This window comes from Macaca nemestrina, chromosome 15, assembly GCF_043159975.1.
Source record: "Macaca nemestrina isolate mMacNem1 chromosome 15, mMacNem.hap1, whole genome shotgun sequence".
Taxonomy (NCBI): domain Eukaryota; kingdom Metazoa; phylum Chordata; class Mammalia; order Primates; family Cercopithecidae; genus Macaca; species Macaca nemestrina.
In genome coordinates this window covers 106,131,553-106,148,237 of record NC_092139.1, presented here as the reverse complement: position 1 = coordinate 106,148,237, position 16,685 = coordinate 106,131,553, and the positions used below count along the sequence as shown (strand labels likewise).

General features: G+C 42.9%; 1 protein-coding gene across 2 annotated transcripts in view; it reads left to right on the top strand.

Annotated features, from left to right (window-relative positions):
- The first annotated feature begins 716 nt into the window (after positions 1-716).
- The window catches only part of LOC105464447 (DEAD-box helicase 17), a 23,297-nt gene continuing 7,328 nt past the window's right edge, over positions 717-16,685 (top strand). For both annotated transcript variants that reach the window (XM_011712369.3, XM_011712368.2), the window contains exons 1-11: positions 717-1,078; positions 5,878-6,028; positions 8,274-8,373; positions 9,196-9,329; positions 9,632-9,697; positions 11,912-12,053; positions 12,496-12,656; positions 12,740-12,912; positions 13,433-13,543; positions 13,793-13,854; positions 15,456-15,515. In XM_011712369.3, the coding sequence (XP_011710671.1) occupies positions 1,029-1,078; positions 5,878-6,028; positions 8,274-8,373; positions 9,196-9,329; positions 9,632-9,697; positions 11,912-12,053; positions 12,496-12,656; positions 12,740-12,912; positions 13,433-13,543; positions 13,793-13,854; positions 15,456-15,515 (1,210 nt within the window). In that variant the 5' untranslated portion in view covers positions 717-1,028. The remainder of the gene's footprint in view (positions 1,079-5,877; positions 6,029-8,273; positions 8,374-9,195; positions 9,330-9,631; positions 9,698-11,911; positions 12,054-12,495; positions 12,657-12,739; positions 12,913-13,432; positions 13,544-13,792; positions 13,855-15,455; positions 15,516-16,685) is intronic.

Genomic DNA, 16,685 nt, shown 5'->3' with positions numbered 1-16,685 from the left:
AAATACACGGTTCAGAAAATGCACCTCGGTGTGAACCAAGTGTAGCTGAGGACCCTTTAACCTGGAGCGGACATCGCCACCTCATAAACTCCCGAAAGAAAGGGACACGGCGCATCCATCATGGCTGCCGGAGACAGAACAGCGAGAGGCAACGGAAAGGAAATGGCGCCGGGGCCCGCCGCCATTCTCAGCGGGCCGAGGGCTGCGGGGCGAGAGGGCTGCCGGCCCTATGTAGGAAGGCCAGCCAGGGAACTTAAGACCCTCCCGACTTCTGGCACCAGGAGGCCCTGAAACTTGATAACAATATGGAGGACGGTTATTGTCTCTGCAAAGCAACTTCCACAAGCCGGCCGCGGGGTCTGTCCCGAGATCGGAATCAGGCAAAATCCTCTATTCTCTAAACAGAATGCGTTACGCATACTGCGCATCTTCGCAACAGCGGGCCGGCTAACGACGCAAAGAATGTTACGTCGCACCAGAGGCGCTTCCTCCCACCGCACCCCACGTTCTAGTTCAGGTGGCGCGAGAACTCTACGCTCGCTCCGTACTTTGTTTTTCTTGTACAGACCGCAAAATACGCCGATCGTCGCAACTGACGTAAAGCGCTTCCAAGAATACCCGTAGTTCCCCGCGGAGCCCTCGGGCTATTCCGAGACGCTGTTTACGTATCGTCTCCGGCGTACGTAGCGTTAAGTTGGAGCCGACTCAGCTGCGGCCGCCATTTTGTGCAGTCGCTGGGAAGGAAGGAGACGCCTAAACCGCGGCACTGCCCGGTTTGAGCGTAGCCAAACCTGCCCGCCGGCTTTGTAGCCCCGATTCTCTGTGTTTTGCTCCCGTCTCCGACGAGAGAGGCGGCGACGGTGGCGTCTGCGACGGGAGACAGCGCGTCGGAGCGAGAGAGCGCTGCGCCTGCCGCCGCCCCAACAGCGGAGGCGCCGCCGCCATCGGTCGTCACCAGACCGGAGCCGCAGGCCCTCCCGAGCCCGGCCATCCGTGCCCCGCTCCCAGATCTCTATCCTTTTGGGACCATGCGCGGAGGAGGCTTTGGGGACCGGGACCGGGATCGTGACCGTGGAGGGTAAGGGTGGGGGAGGAGAGGAGCGGCCTGGCGTGGGGGTGGGGGTGGGGGAGTTGCTTTCTGGGGAGGCCCAGCGGACTGCGGGCCTGGGAGTCCTGCTCCTGACCCCGGGAGGCGAGGCGACTCGAGGCCAGACAGCGGTTTCGTGCGCGGGCCTCGGCTCCAGGGTCACTCGGGACCCAAGGAGGGCGGCGGCTTGGCGACGCTGGGCCTCTCTTTGCGAAAGGCAGTCGTGGCGCGGCCCGGCCTCGTCTCAGCCCCGCGGGGGATCGGGAGGGGCGGCCTGGCCGCAGCAGCCCCGGCCCGGGCTTAGGCGCCTCGCCTGGCGTCCCGGCTCTCGGGCCTGGCCGCTTGGAGCGGGCCGTTTGATGTCTTCAGGCCTCGGCGTTCATCTGGAAAAACACGGATCTTCCTAAGAGAAGATTTCAGCCCAGGAAAGCTTTACACGAAATGGCAGCCTTGACGTTCTCTCCCCAGAGTTCACTGTTTAAGACACGAGACGAAAAGACCAGCTTCTCATTTTTAAAAATAGGTTTTAATCCTCTTCAGTCGTATTTTAAGTCGAAGGAAATGCATTGGGATGTAAAGCAATGGAGTTGCTTGCCATCTAAATGACCGTGTTTGGGGGAAGGATTTTTTTTGGGTCGTTAATTTAGTTTTAATATTTCGGCGTTTTTTCTCTAATTGGACTGCAGCATCAACTATTCTGCCTCGCTAGAAAGTTCTTGGTATTGTGGGCCGGGCGCAGGCCTCAGGCCCGTAATCTCAACACCTTGGGAGGCCGAGGCGGGCGGATCACCAGAGGTCGGGAGTTCGAGACCAGCCTGGCCAACATGGAGAAACCCTGTCTCTACTGAAAATACAAAATTAACCTGGCTTGGTGGCGCATATCTGTAATCCCAGCTGCTCGGGAGGCTGAGGCACGAGAATCGCTTGAACTCGGGAGGCAGAGGTTGCAGTGAGTGGAGATAGCGCCACTGCACTCCAGCCTGGGCAGCAGAGCGAAACTCCGATTGCCCACTCCCTGCTTCCAAAAAGAGTAATGTGACGCCACTTTTATATGTGTGTGTGACCTTGGTCAAGATCCGTAACTTTTGTGAGCTTGTTTCCTCTGAGGAAGGTGATAATAATTGCCTTTACTTTGGTGTGTTGTCAGGAATTAAGAGATAATGGATGTAATAGTCTCGCTGTAGTAGGCACTCTGTTAACCATACTTTCCCCAAACGTTTTTGTCTTTCGTGGTTCAGATGCACAACTACTGGATTTACTAGTCACAAGCACTTCAGTTACCAGTTTTTACAAAATTATTTTGATTTATACCTTATTAGGAAGGAAAATATTTGATCTCATTGTTTAAAGGACGAGAGATGGAATGTTTGCTTGTGTTTGACAGTATTGCTGAGTTTAGAAGTGAATTTCAGTACAACCACTTAGAAAAAGAATTTAAGATTATCTAGGAAAATTGAAAACAGCCCAGTAATTCCTCCCTAAGCTTTACACCCTAGACTGTAATGCCTAGAGAAATCCTTGCACACGTGCCTCAGGATCCTTGTACAGAAAAGTTTATATACCAGCATTCCTGCTAACAGGATATTGGAAATAACTCAAATGTCTCCATAAATTGTGGGTATTCGTGCAATTGAATACAATTTAATCAGCCGTGAAAAAGAGAAAAGAACTTGGATTAATGTGGATAAGTCACAGACATGTTGAGTTAAAAAGCAAGTTGTGGTAGGGTGACACATTTAAGGATATGTACAAATATGACAGGAAAGGGAATGGTTAACAAAATTCAAGGTAGTGGTTATTAGGGTGAAAGTTGTAAACTTGAAATAGGCACATAAAGGGGGTACAAGGTACTAATAGTGTTCTGTTTCTTTACCATGGCTGTTTGGTTTAGTATTTCCTTTCACCATATATATGCTTTAATAAGTTATTTGAAAGGAAAAAAGTGAATTACTGATCCATACTTTAACTCTTTGTCTCAGATGACATTTTTTAAAAATTTCAAACGAACTGGCCTTCTTTCATAAGATCTTTGTCACAACTCTCCCTTTCCCAAGAAATGTTCTTGATTATTTGAATTGCTGTTTTACTCTTAAATGAATGCTACACAGTTGAAGTGGTGGTTACTTTGAAAAAGGAATAGGTGAGGTCAGTTCATGTGTTTCACGTGTGTGATGCAAAAATGATATGCATTGTACATGTGATGGTTTTTAATGTTTAATATATGAATGTTAATATGTGGTTTTTAATGTTAATATATGAATCTTCAAAGGTGAATTTTTTTTTTTGCAAAGCCAAATTAAACTTATTACTGACTGGATAAAAACATTTGAGCAGCATAGTGTACCAGAGAGTATGATGTGCGTATTTAAAGATGGTATGGATAAGCTCAAAAGTAAGAGATTTTCTTGAATTTTGAGGTCGTTAATTATGTCAGCATTAATTATAAACATGGAAGACGGCATATTTTCCAAGAACCCCATGTTTCAAATTAATATGTTTAGTGTAGATTAGTATGTCTTGAATAAATAGCCAGGAAAATAAGGAGAGAGGAAAAAAAAATACATAAATGATAATCATCAGTTTAAAGCCTTAACAGGAATCTTTCAAAAGTTTTAGTTTTTCCTAAATCAGTAGGGTTTGGGTAGCATTGCAGTGCAGCAGTAACAATGAAGTATTTTATAATTTGCAAGAGTGATAATCCAAAGACTTTCTACCTCTTGAAAAGTACCTTATTTATCTGCTTCATTTGCAAGTGTGTTGGGAGTGGCAATTGAGGTGGCCTTTTGGTCTGTTCAGTAATGAGCCTTAAGCTGAGGATCATATTAAAGATGATCCCTATGCTGTGTGCTCTTCCTGTTCTGATTCTTAATTTGTCTTACTCAGTAGTGGTATAAATGGAATTAGCCAAGTTCTGCCTGTTGAGTGTAGGTATCCAGTGATCCCAATAAAATCTCCTGCCATCAATTTTTGTTACGTGTGTTTTTAGAGGAATGTCTAGCTGGTTAAACCAGACTTCTAAAGGCTTTGAATTTCAGGAAATGATGCCCTGTAGAATAATACACCTACTTGCCTATCAATGATAAAGTGGAACTTTATATAAGATGAAGTTACAAGTGGCTTAGAGTGGGAAAAGGAAACTAAATTCAGTACAATATTTTACACGGAGTAAAGAAACTGAGTAAAGAAATGGCTATACAGTTTGTGTATGCTGAAGACCTGTACTTCACAATAAAGAAATAGGGAAAATGAAGGCCATCTTAGCGTTAAGATTCTTCTAGGAAAAGTAGCTTGTGATTTCTTAAATTTTAGCTTTGGCCAGTGGTCATATTTGTATTCCCCTTGGGCTTGTCTGTTGTGAAAGTTTTATAAAAAGCCAGAAGTTGATCTTAAGTAATTAGTTGAGTGTTAAAGCCTTAAGTAAGTCTTGTTAGTGTTTTTTTTTTCCTGCAAAAAAGTAAGTAAAGCCTTAAGTAAGTCTTGTTAGTGTTTTTTTTTTTTTTTTTTCTGCATTTGGGAACAAGAAGGAGATAGAAGGTAAAAGTAGAGACCAAAGAAGGAAGGGTCATAAATCTATGTTCAGCTCTTTTTTTTTTTCTTTTTTTTTTTTTCTTTTCTTTCTGTCTTTTTCTGTCTTCCTTTCTTTCCTGTCTTTCTGTCTGTCTGTCTTGACGGAGCCTCTCTCTATCTACCAGGCTGGAGTGCTGTGGTGCCATCTCAGCTTACTGCAACCTCCACCTCCCGAGTTCCAGCAGTTCTCCCGCCTCAGCCTCCCAAGTAGCTAGGGATTACAGGCGTGCGCCGCGACGCCCAGCTACTTTTTTGTGTTTTTAGTAAGAGATGGGTTTTCACCATGTTGGCCAGGCTGATCTCAAGTTCCTGACCTCAAGTGATCCGCCGGCCTCCGCTTCCCAGAGTGCTGGGATTACAGGCGTGAGCCACTGACCCCGGCAGGCTCAGCTCTTTTATTAGCGTAAGCTAAATATGAAGACCAGTCTACCAAGTCCTTTCCAGGACCCAGTTTTGCTTTGCAGATTAGCAGACAAGTGGAGTGCTTATCACACGGAGGAGTGGGCCCAAGAAGCTATTCTAAGATTGAGGGACTTGCTTGGAGTATATTTTCCTGCTTGTCCACAATCTTGCCTTTAATTGAAACTTAAACTAATGTCATCCTTTGCCTGCATGTCTGTTACCCAAGAGCAGAGACTTGTTTCTGTTTTATTTAGTAACTCCAGCACAGTACCACTTAAAACAGTAACTGATACACACTTGGTTCCTAATAACTTGGTACCTAATAACTATTTGTTGAATGAAATGATGCTAAATTGTACTGGGTGCTGGCTATGCCAGATAGTTTTATAGCACATTGCACATTATTAGGTCATTTTCTCAGCAGCCTCTGAAATAGGTGGTATTATTTCTGCTTTGCATAGGAAACTAAGGTGTGTAGAAGTTAAATAATTAGCTTCAAATTAGTAAGTGGCAGAATCAAAACTCAAAACCATGTCTGGATCCAGAATCTGTGATTGTAATCCCTAGGATGTGTTTCTCTCAATAAAGGAGTTTTTAATTTTTCACCTATTGTAGACATACTCATAAAACAGTATTGTTGGGTAGTAAAGGAAGTTTTACACAGTTCTCCATACCTTTAAATAGGAGTAAATAAAATGGTCTTTTTGGAGGTAGGCTGGTAGTATCCTTAGAACTCCATCCTTTTTGAATGTTTTTATGGCATGTACGATACATTGCTTTGAAAATACTGATGAACTAACTAAAAATTCTGTTGTTCCTAGATTTGGAGCAAGAGGTGGTGGTGGCCTTCCCCCGAAGAAATTTGGTAATCCTGGGGAGCGTTTGCGTAAAAAAAAGTGGGATTTGAGTGAGCTCCCCAAGTTTGAGAAAAATTTTTATGTGGAACATCCGGAAGTAGCAAGACTGACACCAGTAAGCTTACATGTGTATTTTAATGTACAGATTATTGAACCAAGTAGATACATTGGTTAGAGTTTATTCATACGCTACTGTTGCTGTTTTACATTTTATTCCAGTGTGGTGGTATTTTTCTTTTTTTTTTTTTTTTTTTTTTTGAGACGGAGTCTGGCTCTGTTGCCCAGGCTGGAGTGCAGTGGCCGGATCTCAGCTCACTGCAAGCCCCGCCTCCCGGGTTCACGCCATTCTCCTGCCTCAGCCTCCGGAGTAGCTGGGAGTACAGGCGCCCGCCATCTCGCCCGGCTAATTTTTTTTTGTATTTTTAGTAGAGACGGGGTTTCACCGTGTTAGCCAGGATGGTCTCGATCTCCTGAACTCGTGATTCGCCCGTCTCGGCCTCCCAAAGTGCTGGGATTACAGGCTTGAGCCACCGCGCCCGGCTTGTGGTGGTATTTTTCTTACAAAAAACTTGGTTAATTTTTTTTTTCCTTTTTGTAGAGACTGGGTTTTGCCATGTTCCCCGGGCTGGTCTCGAACTCCCTATCTCAAGCAAACTACCCGCCTCAGCTTTTCAAAGTGCTGGGATTACAGGCATGAGCCACTGCACCCAGATGATTTTTTTTTTTTTTTTTTTTTTTTTTTTGAGACAGTTTCACTCTTGTTGCCCAGGCTAGACTACAATGGCATGATCTTGGCTCACTGCAACCTCCGCCTCGTGCGTTCAAGTGATCCTGCTGCCTCACGAGTAGCTGGGATTACAGGCACCCGCCACCATGCCTGGCTAACTTTTTGTAGTTTTAGTAGAGACGGAGTTTTGCTATGTTGGGCAGGCTGGTCTCGAACTCCAGACCTTGGACCTCAGGCGATTAACCTGCCATGGCCTCTCAAAGTGCTGGGATTACACACGCCCAGCCTTTTTTTTTTTTTTTTTTTTTTTTTTTTTTTTTTTTGGAGACAGAATCTTGCTCTGTCACCCAGGCTGGAGTGCGAGAGACAGGGTTTCACCATATTGGTCAGACTGGTCTCCATCTCACGATCACCTAGTGATCCACCCACCTCTGCCTCCCAAAGTGCTGGGATTACAGGTGTGAGCCACTGCGCCCGGCCTTTCTTACATTCTTAACTAAGACCCCAATACTCATAAAAGGGGACCAGTTTCAATATGCATTGAATTTGTTCTCATTTGTTGATAATACTTATTAATCTGTTTATTATATATGATTGAAACTACTGTATGTTAGGTCATGTCTTTTCATCTGCTAGTGAAAAATATATATTGGCCTTGTCTTTTTTTTTTTTTGAGATGAAGTCTCGCTGTGTTCCACAGGCTAGAGTGCTGTGGCATGATCTTGGCTTGCTGCAACCTCTGCCTCCCAGGTTCAAGCAATTCCCCTGCCTTAGCCTCCCGAGTAGCTGGGATTACAGACGCGTGCCACCACGCCTGTCTAATTTTATTTTTATTTTTTTGTTTTTTTTCAGTAGAGGCGGGGTTTCACCATGTTGGCCAGGCTGGTCTCAAACTCCTGACCTCAAGTGATCCACCCACCTCAGCCTTCCAAAGTGCTGGGATTATAGGTGGGAGCCACCGTGCCCAGCCAACATTGTCTATTCTTGTACCTCTTTATCATTGTTTTTTGGACTCTACACGTGAAATGGTTACTCTTTCAGAAGAAAGTGTAATGGAAAGAGTACTTGGGTCCAAGTTCCACTTTTTTCCTCCTCGTTCTGACCTTGGGCAAGTTACTTACCTGTTTTCTTCTGTAGAAAGTGGAACTCTTGGCCGGGCGTGGTGGCTCACGCCTGTAATCCCAGCACTTTGGGAGGCCGAGGCGGGCGGATCACAAGGTCAGGAGATCGAGACCACGGTGAAACCCCGTCTCTACTAAAAATACAAAAAATTAGCCAGGCACAGTGGCGGGCGCCTGTAGTCCCAGCTACTCCGGAGGCTGAGGCAGGAGAATGGCGTGAACCCAGGAGGCGGAGCTTGTAATGAGCCGAGATTGCGCCACTGCACTCCAGCCTGGGGGGCAGTGCCAGACTCCGTCTCAAAAAAAAAAAAAGAAAGTGGAACTCTTAATCACCTACGTCGTTAATTAACTTGCAAAATTAAAGTGATACACATAAAAGTACCATGTAAACTATTAAACATTTGCCATCGTAGCTGTGGACTGGATAATTGCTCAGCTAGCTTGGAACATAAATTCTGAATGTTTAGAGTAACTAGTTTACTAACTTGTGTTATTTAATTTTTTTTCCGTAGTATGAGGTTGATGAGCTACGCCGAAAGAAAGAGATTACAGTGAGAGGGGGAGATGTTTGTCCTAAACCTGTGTTTGCCTTCCATCATGCTAACTTCCCACGTAAGTATTCTTCAGTCTAGAGCCTTAATTTGTTAAATTGGGTTGAATGGGAGACATGGGTATTAGGTTAAACTCTTTGAGCCAGGCTTGGGGTTTTGTTGAAAGGACAAGAGATTGTTTTATGGTTTTATGGTCATCAGTTCTTTTGTTCTTGTATTTAGACTGAGAATTTTTTTTTTTTAAGGTTTTTATCTTTTTCTAGGGTTTTGCCCTCTGCCTTTTAGAAAACAGCAGAATGAAATTGCTTTCTAGCTGGACATGATGTGAATTTGGTAAACAATAAATGACTACCATGTTCCCATGTCCTGTTAGATGCTTTAGGGTAACGGTTTTTCAAATTTCTGAGAGAGGTAGACTATTATAGCAGCTTTTTTTTTTTTTTTTTAAACGGAGTCACAACTTTGTCACCCAGTTTGAAGTGCAGTGGCGTGATCTCAGCTCACTGCCTCCTCCACCTCCTGGGTTCATGCGATTCTGCTTCACCTTCCCGAGTAGCTGGGTTTACAAGCGCCCGCCACCACTCCTGGCTAATTTTTGTATTTTTAGGAGAGACAGGGTTTCACCATGTTGACCAGGCTGGTCAACTCCTGACCTCCACTGGCCTCAGCCTCCCAAAGTGCTAGGATTACAAGCGTGAGCCACCTAGCCTGGCCCAGAGCAGCTTTACGGTAAGCTAGTCGGAGATCCAGTAGATAAAGAAAACACTTTGGAGAGATGAAGCTGGGTAAATCTTACTTTAGTGAGCTTAAAAGTTTTTTTAAAAACTCTCTTGGTTTGTGCCCTTAAACACAATAAAATGTGTAAAATAAAATTCTCTTACAGAATATGTAATGGATGTGTTGATGGATCAGCACTTTACAGAACCAACTCCAATTCAGTGCCAGGGATTTCCGTTGGCTCTTAGTGGCCGGGATATGGTGGGCATTGCTCAGACTGGCTCTGGGAAGACGTTGGCGGTATGTATGAGCAAGAGAAGATCCTTGATATTGTGGTAACTTATTTTGCTATTCTGATTATCATGCGTTGTTGAGTTCTTCATAGAAATGCTGTTCAGATAGTATAGGTACTATTTTAGGTATTAAATATATGAAAGCATTTTATGTTCAAATTTGCATCGCCTGCTGTATGCAGCAATGGTGAGTTCTATTTTTCACTTTCCTATTTATGCATTAATTCAGTAATTACTAAGATAATATTAAGTATCTTAGTAAGATTGTACTTCTAAGTATAAGGTTGTCATTCTTTCCCTCCTCCACAGTATCTCCTGCCTGCGATTGTTCATATTAACCACCAGCCATACTTGGAAAGGGGAGATGGCCCAATCGTAAGTGTGTTTCAGTTTCTTTGTAATTCTAAGAAAAACTACAATTTAGCAACTATTTAGGCATGGTGCTTTACATTATCCATTTGTACTCTTCACCACACCCTCCATACATGGAAATGGTTTCATTCTCATCTTACTTGCAGTTAAATGACTTACCCAAGATCACTCAGCAGTTGAATAGCTGAGCTTACATTTGAACCAAAGTCTTACTCCTAAAGAAACTATGCATGCTATATGGGCACTTACTGTGCAGTAAAGTCAAGTGTTTTCTGGGTGTTTTTTTGTTTGTTTGTTTGTTTGGAGTTTCGCTCTTGTTGCCCAGTTGGAGTGCAATGGCGTGATCTTGGCTCACCGCAACCTCCACCTCCTGGGTTCAAGCGATTCTCCTGCCTCAGCCTCCTGAGTAGCTGGGATTACTGGCATGTGCCACCATGCCCAGCTAATTTTGTGTTTTTACTAGAGATGGATTTCTCCATGTTGGTTAGGCTGGTCTCAAACTCCTGACCTCAGGTGATCAGCCTGCCTCAGCCTCCCAAATTGCTGGAATTACGGGCATGAGCCACTGCATCCAGCTTTTTTTTTTTTTTTGGGCGACATAGTCTCACTCTGTAGCCCAGGCTGGAGTACAGTGGCAAGATCTCAGCTCACTGCAACCTCTGCCTCCCAGGTTTAAGCCATTCTCCTGCCTCAGCCTCCTGAGTAGCTGGGATTACAGTGTACACCACCACGCCCAGCTAATGTTTATATTTTTAGTAGAGATAGGGTTTCGCCATGTTGGCCAGGCTGGTCTGGAACTGTTGACTTCAGGTGATCTACCTGCCTCGGCCTCCCCAGGGTGCTGGGAGCCACCACGCCTGGCATTGAATGTGTACTTTTTTTTTTTCTTTCTTTTGAGACGGAGTTTTGCTCTTGGTTGCCCACGCTGGAGTACATTGTTGGCACAATCTCAGCTCATTGCAACCTCTGCCTCCCAGGTTCAAGCGATTATCCTGTCTCAGCTTCCCAAGTAGCTGGGATTACAGGCATGTGCCACCACACGCGGCTAATTTTTGTTTTTTTAGTAGAGACGGGGTTTCACCGTGTTGGCCAGACTGGTCTCGAACTCCTGACTTCAGGTGATCCTGCCTCGGCCTCCCAAAATAATGGGATTACAGGTGTGAGCCACCACGCCCGGCCTACTTTTTAACTTTAAGAATTAAGCTTGCATTTGTCGTATGTATTTATGAACGTGTACAGTATGTCTCAAGATATTCACAAAAAGAAATAATGCAGTACTTTATATAATATATAGTATATGTCTGACAGCATTATTAATATCTAATGGATCAGTATACAAAGCAAGTTTCATAATTTGGTATATGATACCTTGATTTTTGTATTATTTGGCCAGATTGTACACAGTTTTGTCAGATTACATGTAAATTTTCATTGTTTTTGCCTTATCTCCCTGGTGAAGTGCTTAAACTAGAGGTCAGGAATGTGTCCTTCTGCCAGTTTTATGACTTCTAGTTTAAGTCAGGTTGACCATCCAAAATTTCAAATTTTAGGCCAGGCACAGTGGCTCACACCTGTAATCCCAGCACTTTGGGAGGCCAAAGTGGGCAGATCACGTGAGGTCAGGAATTCGAGACTAGCCTGGCCAACATGGGGAAACCCCATCTCTACAAAAATACAATAATTAGCTGGGCGTGGTGGCGCATGCCTTCAGTCCCAGCTACTCAGGAGACTGAGGCGCAGGAGAATCATTTGAACCCAGGAGGCAGAGGTTACAATGAGTTGACATTGCACCACTGCCCTCCAGCCTGGGCGATAGAGTGAGACAAAACAAAACAAATCCAAATTTTGAGGACCAATATGATTCTCAAAGTAATGCTGGAACATTTTGGTTTTTCGGGTTTAGGATGCTCAACCTGTAAATGAGAATTGTATACTTAAAATCAGGTAATACAATCTGTATACGCACTTAAAAGTACATATAAACTATAATGATTTGATAATGTGTCATAGTAAAAGTGACGAGGATACCAGTATCATTCCAAATGCTAAATATGAAGTTCTAATAATTTTTTCTACATTCCATTGTACTAATATTCCCTCCTTCTGATCTTCACCCCATCACTTTTAATGTACTAGATTAGACAACAAAGATTTTTGGTTTTTTTGTTTGTTTTTAAACCTTGGGTGGGGTCTCAAATGTCTTTTTGTTGATTTCAGTGTCTAGTTCTGGCTCCTACCAGAGAGCTTGCCCAGCAAGTACAGCAGGTGGCCGATGACTATGGCAAATGTTCTAGATTGAAGAGTACTTGTATTTATGGAGGTGCTCCTAAAGGTCCCCAGATTCGAGACTTGGAAAGAGGTAATAAAATAATATCGTGTAAAAGAATTGTTAGTTTATCTTTACCAATTCCTGTGGATGAAATTGGAGAAAAAAGTGGGTTCTTGTGAAAAACTGAGAATTTCAGCAGCTTAGAAATTCTCACGTGACCAAAATAACTATTTTGAGAGAGAAAGTTCAACATGACTGGAAACTTTGTGAGGATTTGGTGATTGTACATAAATCCCGACATCATGGTTTTGCAGGTACTTTGTTAAAATTTAGCTTCTCTGCAGCATTGAGTACAGCCACCAGGGCTGGTGCTGCTGCGTTTTTGTAGAGTCGGGGTCTTGCTATGTTGACCAGGCTGGTTGTGAACTCCCGGCCTCAAGCTATCTTCGCGCCTCCACTTCCCGAAGTGCTGGAATACAGGTGTGAGCACTGCACCTAGCTGATTTGCTGGATCATTGGTTTTGTTTTACAGGTGTTGAGATCTGCATAGCCACTCCTGGACGTCTGATAGATTTCCTGGAGTCAGGAAAGACAAATCTTCGCCGATGTACTTACCTTGTGTTGGATGAAGCTGACAGAATGCTTGATATGGGATTTGAACCCCAGATCCGTAAAATTGTTGACCAAATCAGGGTGCGTAAAACTAATAATAAGCAGTCTTTATGCCATTTGTCCAAGCTCCTTAGCCTGAAAGAAAGCCTTTCCTTTTTTGATAGCCTGATAGGCAGACGTTGATGTGGAGCGCAACCTGGCCAAAAGAAGTAAGACAGCTTGCAGAGGATTTCCTTCGTGATTACACCCAGATCAACGTAGGCAATCTGGAGTTGAGTGCCAACCACAACATCCTCCAGATAGTGGATGTCTGCATGGAAAGTGAAAAAGACCACAAGTATGAAAGAGATTTTACTCTCTGATTTGATAATACCAATAAACCTTTTATATTAATAACCCTCCAAAATCAGTATTACAGAAACCAGTATATTTTGAGGCCTGAAAGCATTAAAAGCATTGTTAACTTTCTGATAATCCATCTTTATGTCATTTGTCAGAGCATTATGGTTAAATGCAAGGATTCTGAATTCTTGAGTTTGAATCTCAGCTCTGCTGATTACCAGCTGTATAATTTTGCACAATTTTATGTCTTGGTGCCGCAGTTTCTTCATCTGGGACATGGGAATAATACCACTCACTTGAGACTTGCTGTGAGGATGGTATGAGTGGTATGAATTAGTATTTCTTGAGCACATAGCAGAACCTGACTCAGGACTCCATATTAATGTTGGTTTAAAATTTTAAAAACGTAATGTGCAAAGAAAGTACTATAGCTTTGGGAGTTGATATTGTAGACATAATCTTCCACATAATAGATACTTTCTGTGTGATGACTGCATTGTTGGTCTTGTTTTCAGATTGATCCAACTAATGGAAGAAATAATGGCTGAGAAGGAAAACAAAACAATAATATTTGTGGAGACAAAGAGACGCTGTGATGATCTGACTCGAAGGATGCGCAGAGATGGGTGAGTATAGCACCAAGGCAGTTAACCTCTGGTTTTATAGTTAACTGGAAATTTCTAAATTGGTATTCCAAATGCTGTGTAATATTTCAATAATGCCTATCCATGCAGTTTGCTCTTTTAATGAGCACAGTCATCTATTCATGAAGCCTGACAAACCTTACAAAAATTGCATTATAGCATTTGGCTTTAAAGTTTGATTTTCCCCATTTTAAAATATTTTTTAAATATCGGTTATTTTTCTTCTGATAGTTGGCCAGCTATGTGTATCCATGGAGACAAGAGTCAACCAGAAAGAGATTGGGTACTTAATGGTAAGTTTAAGCATTTTTTGTTGATTTTTTTTTTTTTTTCCCCACCATAAGTGAATGTCCATGTTCTGTTTCAGGGATAGGCAAACTTTCTGTAAAGGGCCAGATAGTAAGTATGCTTGGCTTTGTAAACCAAATGGTGGTCTCTGTTATAGCCACTCAGCGCTGCTGTTTTAGGACAAAAGCTGTAGGCCATAGATAATATGTAAAGAAATGGCCTAGACTGGGCACTGTTGGCGGCTCATGCCTATAATCCCAACACTTTGGGAAGCCGAGGTGCATGGATCACCTGAGCCCAGGAGTTCAAGACCAGTCTGGGCAACATAGTGAAGTACTGTCTCTTTAAAAAAAAAAAAAAAAAAAAAGGCAAAACAAAACTTAGCCAAGCTTGGTGGTGCACGCCTGTAACCCCAGCTACTCCGGAGATTGAGGTGGGAGGATTGCTTGAGTCTAGGAGACAGAGGTTGGAGTGAGCCAAAATCGTGCCACTGCACTCCAGCCTGGGTAACAGAGTGGGACCATGTCTCAGAGATAACATGGCTGTGTTCCACAATATTTATTTGCAAAAATGGGTGTTGTGCCAGATGTGGCCCAAAGGCCTGTTTGTCTTGCCCCTGCTGTATAGTTAATTGAATTACTGAGGGCACTTTTAGTATGTGCTCATGGTCCATGATGCTGGCTCTTTCAACTTTGTCACAACTTTCACCACCCTCCCTTTATTAATAAAGTCTTCAATTTTTTCCTTCTGATTGTAAAAATATAACTATCATTTGGGGAGAATTAAACTGTTAGTGAAATATTTTTTTAAAATGCTTCTTAATTATTGAGTCATATTTTAGCATATTTCCTTTCAGTCCTTTTTTTCAGGACTACTCTTAAGGGAAGCCATTGAGAAATGGAAGAGGCCATATCTTATTTAAGAAATAATATGCAGCTGGGCGCGGTGGTTCACGCCTGTAATCCCAGCAGTTTGGGAGGCTGAGGTGGGCGAATCACCTGAGGTTGAGAGTTTGAGACCAGCCTGACCAACAGGGAGAAACCCCATCTCTACTAAAATACAAAATTACCCTGGTGTGGTGGCACATGCCTGTAATCCCAGCTGCTTGGGAGGCTGAGGCAGGAGAATCGCTTGAACCCGGGAGGCGGAGGTTGCTGTGAGCCGAGATTGCGCCACTGCACTCCAGCCTCGGCAATAAGAGCGAAACTCCATCTCAAAAAAAAAAAGAGAGAAAAAGAAATAATATGCATACCTCTTGGGGGGAAATTCAGTTCTTTTCATTTCGTATCTTTTAAACTTGTTTCCTACCAAACCCCAGCTTTTGATTGTGTCTCATTTGGGAAATAACTTCAAGGGGAAAAAATTCTAGCTCATATTAATTATGTAACAAATTGCCACACTATCTTAACAGTATTTCGTTATTAGTAGAGGTGACTATTGTACTGCTGAAGATGAGTGTGATAAAGGTTTTCAAAAGAATAACTGTCTGTCATTATAAGAGCCTGGGATTTTCTGACACCATTATTTGAAATTTTAACATGATGATGTAAACAGATCAGATAGCTAGGAATGCTTATTTGATGATGATTATTGTTTGTTTTTACAGAGTTCCGTTCTGGAAAGGCACCCATCCTTATTGCTACAGATGTAGCCTCCCGTGGGCTAGGTTTGTATAGATAGGTGTCTCTGTCAATGGTATATGTATCTTTTGGTTTAAAGATTTGTCATTTCAAATTCAAACTTCAAGTTTAGAAAGTTGTATATACATGTGGTTAGATAAATATTTGAAAGAAAAGAATACAAAGCGTGATTCTCCCCGTTCCCCGCCCCCCACAATTTTTTTAAAACCTTGGTTCCCCCCCCCCTTTTATTTTCAGATTCTCTTCCTGCTCCTAACAAACAGGCTTTGGTCTGCAGCAAGGCCTAGGCATGACTATACAAACAGGGAGAGGAGGCAGTCAGTTGAATGGCTCAACTTCTCTCTGGTGGTGTTTTCTGGCTGGATAGAATAAGCCTGACGAAACCTAGCTTTTGTAAGCTAGTTTCTTCAGTTATTCTTTTCCCTATCCCTGTCTAAGTTAGATATATACAGAGGTCCAGTTTTATGAATGCTTACTAGATGGAATGTTATAAGTCTAATGCAGTATCAGAATAGCAATCAAATTTGTATTGCCCAGTTTAATTTACTGACGTCAAATTATCATGGGCACTTGGCTATCCCCTCCTCCTACCCATACGCTTATCTGTAGGTGTGTTATCCAACCGATAGTTTTCTGGAGTTTTTGACCCATTACCATTTAAGATATACAGAGAATTTTATGGTAGTTTAGCCCACTATTCTGAGCTAAACAGGTCTAACTCAGAACTTTTATATTAAAAAAAGATTATCTGTATTACAAGGAAATCCTTAAATCATTGACAAGTATTTAATTTGCCCAGTAAGGTGAGAAGTACCGTATTATTCCCTTATACTATTTAATATAAAGAGAACAGGTATTCAGACTGGAATACAAACGTAATGAAGCCTTTTTATGCATTGCACTCATCATTCCCTCCTTCAGAGGTGGTGACCTGCAGCCATGATGGAAAGTTCTCTCTGCCCCTCTGCCCTCTGAGGTCATGTCTGGATCTGTGCCATTAGAACTTGGGCCTGTTGGGAGAGGAGGCGGAGGCCTGAAAGCAGTTTACATAAAGCTTTCAGTAATGGTTGGTTTTTAAACAGGCTTGCTATGTGCTGGTAGCTTCTTTGTGCATCTTGCCTAGACAATTAAAAATATTTGCTCTACGTCCCCTTGCATTTCTAAACCAAATTAATTGGCTACCATTAGAATAACTT